Source organism: Myotis brandtii, unplaced genomic scaffold (genome assembly GCF_000412655.1).
Source record: "Myotis brandtii unplaced genomic scaffold, ASM41265v1 scaffold738, whole genome shotgun sequence".
In the NCBI taxonomy this organism is placed as follows: Eukaryota; Metazoa; Chordata; class Mammalia; order Chiroptera; family Vespertilionidae; genus Myotis; species Myotis brandtii.
The window spans coordinates 112406-122618 of NW_005370932.1; the positions used below are offsets into that span (position 1 = coordinate 112406).

Consider the following 10213-nt stretch of genomic DNA (forward strand, 5'->3'; position numbering starts at 1 on the left):
TATCACTGGGAGGAATTGACCTCCAGGTCAATTGGCTGTGATGACCAGCTGTATCTACACTGGAAGATCTGTCATGCAGGAGACACCCTTATGGGGAAGGACTTGCTTCAGTGGGACTTTGGTGCTCACTGAGTCTGTCCCTTGAGTGTGTCTCTTATGGATGTGAAGAGTTGTAATCCAGTATGGTCTCACTCTGGCCACTGGGTACACTGGCTCTTGGATCTCCAAGAAGGTGCAAGGTTAGCCACTGTCTGGGGCCGCTCAGCAGGAGCTACAGAGAGATCTGCAGATTCCTCCTCTTTGTATGGGGTTTGGAAGTGCCCAGATGAGGCCCAGCCTGTGAAGCAAGGCCAGCAGGGCCTTGGGCCTTCTTTTGGAAACTCTGGGGCTCTTTGATCCAACTGCAGTTTGACAGGTTTTAGGCAAAAGGACAGGCCATTCATATGCAAAAGCCGATGGGCACAGCTTGGGTGGGGTTGTAAATTGGGTGGGGCGGGGTCTCTGGGAATCACCAGGGTGGAGCAAACAGCAATGGCTGCCAGTCAGCCCTGAACCGGAGAAGTCCCCGGTTCTCTGCGTCCCGTGTCCCCGTGCAGGAACAATGGTTGCTGCGAGCCCCTCTAAGAGAAAGCCGCCCTCGAATTCCTGTTCCAATGCCAGACAGTCCAGTTTCTCCCTGTATGTGCCTGGGTCCCCCAGAGTCTCGCCTGGAACTGGAGTTCAGAGCAATTAGGAGCTTGTATCTCCCTCCTGATTAAAAGAGCAACACATCCAGGTGCCAGCATTTTCTGTGCCTCCACAACTCCTACCAGTCTTAATGCGCCTTCTTCACCTCTCTAGTTGTGAAACTTTCACTCAGCCAGCCTTCCCGCAGTTCTTGGTGGTAGTTGTTCTGCCATTTAGTTGTGGTATTGATGTGGTTGTGAGAGGCAGCAAGTACAGGTGCTTACCTATGCCGCCATCTTGGTTCTCCCAGCCTAATGTATATTTTAAATACTAGAGGCCCGGTACATGAATTCATGTACCAGTGGGGTCCCTCTGCCTGGCCTGTGGGATTGGGCCGAAACAGGCTGTTCGACATTCCCCGAGGGGTCCCGGATTGTGAGAGTGCGCAGGCCAGGCCGAGGGCCCCCACCGGTGCATGATCAGGCCGGGGAGGCATGCAGGAGGTTGGCCAGCCAGGGAGGGACCGCGGGAGGGCTCCAGGGTGTGTCTGGCCTGTCTTGCTCAATCCTGATTGGCTGGACCCCAGCAGCAAGCTAACCTACCAGTCGGAGCATTTGCCCCCTCCTGATCAGTACAGTCATAGTGAGTGGTTGAGCGGCCTTAGCATATCATTAGCATATTACGCTTTGATTGGTTGAATGGATGACCAGACACTTAGCATATTAGATTTTTATTACATAGGATTGTAGTTCAACCTGCATTTTCTTTTTTTAGTTCTTGATGAAGCAGATAGAATCTTGGATATGGGCTTTGCTGATACCACGAATGCTATTATTGAGAATCTTCCCAAGAAACGTCAGACCTTGCTTTTCTCAGCAACACAAACCAAATCTGTAAAGGACCTTGCACGCTTGAGTTTGAAAAACCCTGAGTATGTCTGGGTTCATGAAAAAGCAAAATACAGGTATGTGCTGTCTGAAACCATATTTGATGCAATCAAAACAAATGTTCTCTCTTTTTAGTTTAAGAATTTGACATTTCAAATTAATACTACTTTTCTAGGAAAGAAAATAAAATACCATTTTATGAGTTATTAGGTATGCAAGATATAGTAAATATATTAGTAAAAATTATTTAAATTCTCAATGCATCATTAAATGTGAGAATACTCTAATGAAGATTTTCCAAAATGTGGTTTGGGAAACAAATATTTTCTCATAAGATGTTAACAGGTATTTATTCATCAACTATCCTTCATAAAATGCGGTGGGGTGAGGCTTGGGGAGGAGAGATGCATTCCTCAATAGATAGTGAATGTTGAGTTAAAGTAAAACAGTATTCTTTAAGACTTCTCCGAACCTTTGATATTTTCATAGACATTGTGATTCTCCAAAGCAGTAGATGAATATAGCTTCCTGTATTTACCAAAGTTATTTGGGTATGGAATCCTTCTTTATAGCTGCATTATGCAGGACTAATGTGCTGTGGAACACATAAAATGCATTAATATTTAGCAAAGTACCTTTATGTTTAAAATGTCTATTGTTTTGTCTTGTTTTCACTAAAAACTGGACAGTTAAGGTGTGTATGTTTATGTGACAGTAGAAAGTGTAAAAGAGGGAGAGAGTGTGTATGGTATGTGTAAATGGTTGGGGGAAATATGTTTTATTTATTTATTTTATTTTTTGTTAATCCTCACCGAGGATATTTTTCCATTGAATTTTAGGGAGAGTGGAAGAGAGTGGGAAAGACAGAGAGAAACATCAATGTGAATGAAACACATTGATTGATTGCCTCCGATCAGGGCCAGGGCCTGAGGAGCCTGCAACCGAGGTACATGCCCTTGACAGGAATTGAACCTGGGACCCTTTGGTCCTCAGGCCAACGCTCTATCCACTGAGCCAAACAGGCTAGGGCGGGGGGAAATATGTTTTAAAGTCAATTTTGATGTTATGACATTTAGAAGGATGTATATGTTTGCTTTGAATCATTGTAGACTATGGACATATTTGACTTCCAGAAGTGCTTTCCTAGGAATATAAATTGAATGTGTTGAAGATCTCAATATGGATTCAACTCTACCATTATCTCTATTTTAACTTTCACTTATTGCTGTTAAATGTTAGCCTAAAAAGAAATAGATTAGAAAAATGAATTGGGTTATCTTCCTGGGACATCTTCAAATATAGGGAAAATGGCATTCAGTCCCACCTTGACCTAGCTGACAGCTGTCTAGGATTAGAAAAAGCTTCAGAGACAAGGCTCTACACTCCCAGGTGATCCTAGTGGATAAACTTAGGAGAATCTGAGTACTGGTGGCTTTGTTTATCAAGGATTCAGGAATGGGATAGCAAGAGGTACTTGAGGTATGGTTTCCTCCATGGCTTACTATTGAGTTGACATTGGTCTTGTAAAGTTGTGTTGAGGTTGCTGTTGAAATTCTTGGTACAATTAATTTTATAATCTAAAGACTGCCTAGGTCTTTTGATTTTCTTCTTTTTGTAGTTTGCTTTTTGCCTGTTTTCAAAACATAATAGTGTCTTCTAGATACTGATTCATCAATCATTAGATGGTCTGTAAAACCTTTTGTAATTTATATTAGGTAAATTGTACAAATTATCCCTGTTCTCAATGGTTATAGATAATGGTTGTTATCTGTAGTTTATAGAGATTGTTAGATAAAATTGAATCCAAAGACTGTATCCAAAGACGTTTATTTCATAAATGACTTATCAATTGATTTTTAGAGAACAAAGGGAAGAGAGAGAAAAAGAAACATCAATTTATTGTTCCACTTATTTATGTATTCATTGGCTGATTTTCGTGGGTGTTGTATAAGTTAGAATCTATGATGAATTATGAAACATTTCAAATTTGAGATGGATATTCTGAGCTTATGGTATTGGGTACATACACATTTAGTATTTCATTATGAAGTGTTCCTCTTTATCTTTACTAATACTTTTTGCCTTAAAGTCTAATTTGATATTAGTCTGCCTATAGTAACTTTTTTTTTTGTTTAATATTTGCTTAGTAAATCTTTTTCTTTTACTTTCTACATTGTATATGCCCTTATTTTAGATTTGTCTTTGTAAGCAGCTTATGGTCCAATCCTTTTTTTTTTTTTTTATAAATTCTTTATTGTTGAAAGCATTACATATGTTTCTATTCTTATTTAATCTGGTGTGATAATTGCTTTTTAACTGGAAGATTGAATTTGTTTACATTTAACTTACCCCATTATTTAAGTCTCTTTACTCCTTTCCATTGTGCCTTCATTGTGAAGTATTTTTTTAAAATATATTTTTATTGATTTCAGAGAGGAAGGGAGAGGGAGAGAGAGATAGAAACATTTATGATGAGAGAGAATCATTTATCAGCTGCCTCCTGTACACCCCCTACTGGGGATTGAGCCTGCCACCCTGGCATATGCCCTTGACTGGAATCGAACCTGGGACCCTTCAGTCCACAGGCCAACACTCTATCCACTGAGCCAAACTGGCTAGGGCCATTGTGAAGTATTTTAATTGCACTTACTTTAAGCCCCATAAGCCATTATTATTACTGTTTTAAAATCAGTATTTATTTAGAGTTATCCAAATACTTATTTTTTTCTGTTTTTTTTTGTTTGTTTTTAGTTCATTGATTTGAGAGAGAGAGAGAGAGATTGAGAGAAAGAGAGGGGGAAAAAAGAGAAACATCAGTTTGTCGTTCCACTTGTTTATGCATTCCTTGGTTGATTCTTGTATATACCCTGACTGGGGATCAAACCCACAACCTAGGTGTATTGGGACCATGCTCTAACCAACTGAGCTATATGGCCAGGACCTTTTCTGGTGTTTTTTATTTCTTGTGCCATACTAAAAAAAAAATTCTGTATAGTTTAGGTTTACTAGTGAAAAATTCTGTTTTGACTTTTCTGAAAATCTATTTTATTTTTGAAGGATATCATGGTAGGTGTTTTTCTTCTTCAGTTCAAAGATATCTTTCTATTGTACTCTAACTTCCATTTTTTTTTCTAACTGTTAAAAGTAGCTGACAGTTCTTTTGTTCCTTTGAAGGTAGTTTGTGGTTTTTAAGATTTTCTTAGGTTCTTAGCAAAATCATGAATGATGTCTTTTTGTGGTATGAGATGTGGTAAGGACTTTTACCTGGACTATTCTGGCTTTTACACTCTGGGGCTATTCTGTTTCTGTTTTGCCCTTAGTCCTGGAGTATAGCCCTGACTCAGAGGCCTAGCCTTTCTGGGGATCTCGAGGGAAAGACAGGGGAGTTTATCTTTCCATCCCTCCCCTTGGCAGGCTCTGAACTTCATGGCACTGTGAGACTGCCGGGATCTGTGCTCTGCTCTGAGCTTCCCTGTTACTTGTGGCTTGTTTTCACTCATTTTGCCTAGTGTGTGCTGAGTTTAGGAGTTGACATATGTGGGAAAATTATATGAAGAATTTCAGATTTGGTTTTTCATGGTTCATTCTTTAGGATCTTGAACTGACATGTTTAGGTCTAAGTCTACTACTTTATCTCTCATCTCTCTTGTAAATCAGCAGATGCTTTGTGTGAAAAGTGGAGATTAATATGGGGCTTACACAGAGCATTTCTAGGTCTCCTTCAGCACCTCCTTACTGCCTTGGTTGCTCCCTGATGCCTACAGTATTTTTTGTTTTATATTTAATCCGGCTTTTCTAAAACAAAGGATCAATCTGATACAAACAGCTTCTTATGACAGGAATGAGAGCTTTGTAACCTTATAATTTTAGTAGTCAGTGATGATGATTGCCTGGATTCATTATTTCATTAGGATGTGCAAAATTGTGATATTCTGATTTTATTATTTTTTAACTGGAGTACTTTTATATGAGGTTAGAATACCAGAATATATGCTTCATTCTTGTTACTTAACAGTTTTTATACTGAAGAGTTGCTTCCCTAATATTTTCCAAAGGTGAGCAGTTTTTAAAAAAAATTAAAATGAACTCATTGACTTAATGACATTTAAGATGAATTAATTATTTAGTGATATTAACCTATACATTTAAACATACTTTATTATTTATCCTTCAATAAAAATTAATACTGTATTTTTAATACACAAATTATCTTTCATCATTCCAAACTTGGTTAATAGGAGGTTCTTTAAATTGTTACCTGGATCCTTTAGACACAGCCCAGTAGTTTTGGACTTCCTTGCTTCTGGTGTTTTAGGTTCACCTTAAGTTTCCATCCCATGTAAAATTCCTTTGGTAGGATATTGTGTTTAGGACAGTGATGGCGAACCTTTTGAGCTTGGCCTGTCAGCATTTTGAAAAACCCTAACTTAACTCTGGTGCCGTGTCACATATAGAAATTTTTTGATATTTGCAACCATAGTAAAACAAAGACTTATATTTTTGATATTTATTTTATATATTTAAATGCCATTTAACAAAGAAAAATCAACCAAAAAAAATGAGTTCGCGTGTCACCTCTGACACGCATGTCATAGGTTCGCCATCACTGGTCTAGGTGCTATGAGATGGTCATTGTGTTCAGGTTTTTCAGTGGACAGGCTTATTTTATTTTTTTGAAGAGAAACACGTCATGAGTTCATGCTGATACTTAAAAAGCAAATTTAAGCCTTTTATTTTTGCAGCCTCTTTGATTTTCATATATGTATATTTTTCTTATGCCAAACATCTTCTTTCCTGATGTCTTTTACTTATTTGTTCCATTTATTAGGTATTATATCTAAAGTTTCAGGATAATACTAATAATATTGCTAACAACATGATTACTTAAGAAAATTAAGATTCCTTTGCATTTTTTCCCCTTAAATATCCCAGTAAGTGTAACAACAATTCAAATTTCTTTGAAATTCCTTTGTCATTAAAGCTATCAACTTGCTATATCTTTAGGATTAATTGTTTTTTAAATTAAATTCTCTTCTGTATATCCCCCAGTGGATAACCAATTTTTAGGTTTTGGTTTGTCTGCTTCTTTTTTTTTTTTTAATTTAAAATGTTTCTATTGCTCCCCCCCCCTTTTTTAAGAGAGAGAAAGGGAGGGAGAGGGGTAGACATACATTTATGAGAGAAACATTTATGAGAGAAACATCAATTGGCTGCCTCCTGCACGCCCCCCCTATTGGTGATTGAGCCTGCAACCTGGGCATGTAGGTTGAACTGGTGACCTCTTGGTTCATGGGTCGATGCTTAACCACAGAGCCACATCTGCTGGGCATCTGCCTCTTTTTTAAAGTTATAAGCAGACACAGGGATGCCTGTGTACATGAATGTGTGTGTGTGTGTGTGTGTGTATTTTGTATAGCCAGATAATATGTGGATGAATTATTCATTCCTTTTTTACAGCTGCAAGATACTTAATTGTGTGGGTACACAGTAGTTCATTCCACAAGTTCTCTATTAATGTGGGTTGATTTTCATTTTTTGCTTTATAAATAATACCATATCTTTTTGTATGTTTATCAGTAGTCTTATTAGTTCAAAGAGTAAATATATGTATATATCTTTTCAGCATTTTATTATGCGAAATTTCAAACATGTAGCACAATTGAAAGAATTTTACAGTGAACACCTTATACCTGCTACCTACATGCTACCTAATGGTAGTAGCATTCATTTAGTGTCCGTTTATCCAGTTCATCTAACTATACACCCACATATTTTTGATGCATTTCAAAGTAAATTGAAGCCATCTGTTCACTTCCTTTAGGTATTTAAGTGCACATATCACTAAGTAGAATTCAATATATACGTTTTCTATCTTGATGTAATTTTTACATACAGTGAACAAATTAAGAGTACGTTAGCTGAGTTTTGATAAATATGTATATCTATGTAACCCAAGTCCCTATTAAGATGTGGAAGTTTACCATCAGCTCAGCAAGTTCCTTCAGTGAAAGAGAGAGAGAGAGAGAGAAAGAGAGAGAGACAGACAGACAGCGAGAGCGAGAGAGACAGAGAGAAATACCCGAGAGGCATGCAACTGTAATATTTGAGTTCTTCTTTTTCTGGTCTGGTTTTCAAAATTACTAACATGGCATGTTTTTAATGTTTTCCCTCCTTTTATTTCCATAAGCACTCCTGCCACTTTGGAGCAGAACTACATAGTTTGTCAGCTGCAGCAAAAAATAAGTGTACTCTATTCCTTCTTGAGAAGCCACCTGAAGAAGAAAAGTATTGTATTTTTCTCCAGTTGTAGGGAGGTACTGAATGTTTATTTTTCATAAGTTATTTGTGTTGGATCATCCCTTTTAAAACGCCAAATTTCAGTTAGACAAATAGCACTTTCCTTTCTCTTCTAGTAAATAGAGTGCTAGATGTGGTGAGGGATCCATAGATAGAGAATCCTGTGTCTTTGTTTTAAAAAGGAACTTGTGGATGAAACTATAAGCTCTGTAAGGGAAGAAACTGTCTCTTGTACTGCAGTATTGTTAGTACCTAGCACACTACTTAGAACATAATACTGATAGAATGAACAATGGAATGACTAGACTAACCAGAAGTCTTTATAATCTGAGAATCACATACGCTCCATGAAGACTGAATTGAATATGTCATTTATTTTCATGCTTCCATATCTTTGTTCCTGCTGATCTTTGGAATGCCCTCCCTGCATCCCTTCATCCCAATTCTGGGGAAATATTTAGCATCCTTTAAGGCTAACAAGCTCAAATGTTATACTTGGAAGTCCTTTTCTGACACTCCAGATTCCCTTGTTACAATCAACTCCCTCTCCTACCCTCTGTAGTGTTTATATCTTTATTTAGTTATAAACGTTTCTTCAACACTAGCCTTGTACTACAATTAAGGGATTCAGTGATTGTATAAGAAAGCTGGGTTCCTTCCCTTACAGAGAAGAGACCCTGGTTGACTTTTGCCACTTTTTCACACTCTCTGATGACTTAGTTGTTGGCATAGAGTAGATTGATTCTAGATTTATAACTTTTGGAATAGCTTAGCCTGATAAGTATGAGGATGAGTCTCCTTTTATCTTATGAGGAAGATAAGTAGTGGTTTCTCATTTTATCATGTAAAGAATGACTTTGCAGTTTTATTTTAGGACCTACTTTAGATTTTTAGAACTTTACATCTCTGAAAGAAGGGATGTTTTTGCTATGTACATATAAGGAAATAAATTTAGAGTTTATATTTAAAATTTTACTCCATAATACTCTGCTTTCCCTTTCATCACAGTGGATGAAGTATCTACGACTAATCCTCTACTGGTGCTCCCTATCCGCTCTCTGCACAAGGCTTTTATTACTGCAGATGTCCTCTGTCCTATGTTTTCTTGTCTCCTTGTTAGTCTTGAATATTGCCCAGATTAAGAATAAAATACAAAGCTCATATCCCTTTACAATCACTGCCTCTATTTTCTGCTCTTCTTCACAGCAATCTCTTTGAACGATTTATCGCTCCACTCAGCATCACTGTCTCATCTCCTCTTCTCTCCTCAGTCCTCCAGAGTTAACCCCTTTAAAAGGTACAGCCTACCAAAGTGGGTGGTCAGTCATTAGTCCTTACTTATTTGACCTCTTAGAAGCATAGTAATACAGTTGAGCATTCTCTTTTCCTTGAAACACTTCTTTAGACTTCTGTGACTCCACACTAATATGTTTTCCCCTTGCCTCTGACTGCTCTGTTAACCTCCCTTGCTGGTTCTCTTTTGCCTTCCACTGCAGGTTAAAGTGCTTCCAATCTCTGTCCTCTACCCTTCTCTGCCCCTTTTCCATCTATACTCTTTCTAGGTAACCTCTTCAATTCCATGGCTTTAAATGCCATCAGTATTCTGGCAGCTGCCAAATCCACATCTCAAACTTGATTACTAGGTATTTCCAATTGCATGTCTAAAGGGCATCTCAAATTTAACATAGGAAAAACAATTTAAAATTTTCTTTCTCTAAGATTTGCTTCCTCATCTCAATACATGACTTGATTTTCCCCCCCTTTTTATTATATTTATTCAGGTGATACTGGTTAACAAAATTATGTAGGTTTCAGATGCACAATTTTATAACACATCATTTGTACATTGTGTTTTGTGTTCACCACCCTAAGTCAAGTCTCTGTCCATCACCATTTTCCCCCCAATACCTTCCTCTACCTCCTCCAAACACCCCCTGAATTCTTAATTTTTGTCCGTCTTTATCCATATTCAGTCTATTGATAACTCTCATTAGCGCTACCATTCTCACCACCCCTCATGCTGCACTTTACTCTGAACCTGTTTGGTCTCTCCATTTCTTTACTCTCTTTCCTGTAGTTATTCCACACTATAGCAACGATGATCTTTGGAAAATGGAAACTGGAATATGTCACTGCCTTGCTGCAAACCTTCTAAGAATTTTTCTATAAATTTTAGAATTAAATATAAATTCCTTACTTAGAACCTATATGGCTTTATTCTATACCAGTGGCCCGGTGCATGAAATTCGTGCACATTAAAAGGGAATTAATTAGAGGAAATATTTTAATATTGCTATTTGCCCTTTATAATAGAAGTGTCAGAGATGAAAGAAAATTAGTAAAATGTATATGAAAATCTTCCT

General features: G+C 37.6%; 1 protein-coding gene and 1 non-coding gene across 2 annotated transcripts in view; one reads left to right on the forward strand and one right to left on the reverse strand.

Moving 5' to 3' along the window:
* Positions 1-10213, forward strand: part of LOC102252966 (probable ATP-dependent RNA helicase DDX10) — a gene marked incomplete at its 3' end in the record, with an annotated part of 62445 nt that overhangs the window by 17535 nt on the left and 34697 nt on the right. The window contains exons 6-7 of the mRNA XM_014530387.1: positions 1441-1630; positions 7741-7867. Of these exons, the coding sequence (XP_014385873.1) occupies positions 1441-1630; positions 7741-7867 (317 nt within the window). The remainder of the gene's footprint in view (positions 1-1440; positions 1631-7740; positions 7868-10213) is intronic.
* Positions 2505-2577, reverse strand: TRNAL-GAG. The gene has a single exon. It is a non-coding gene; the product is annotated as a tRNA-Leu (tRNA).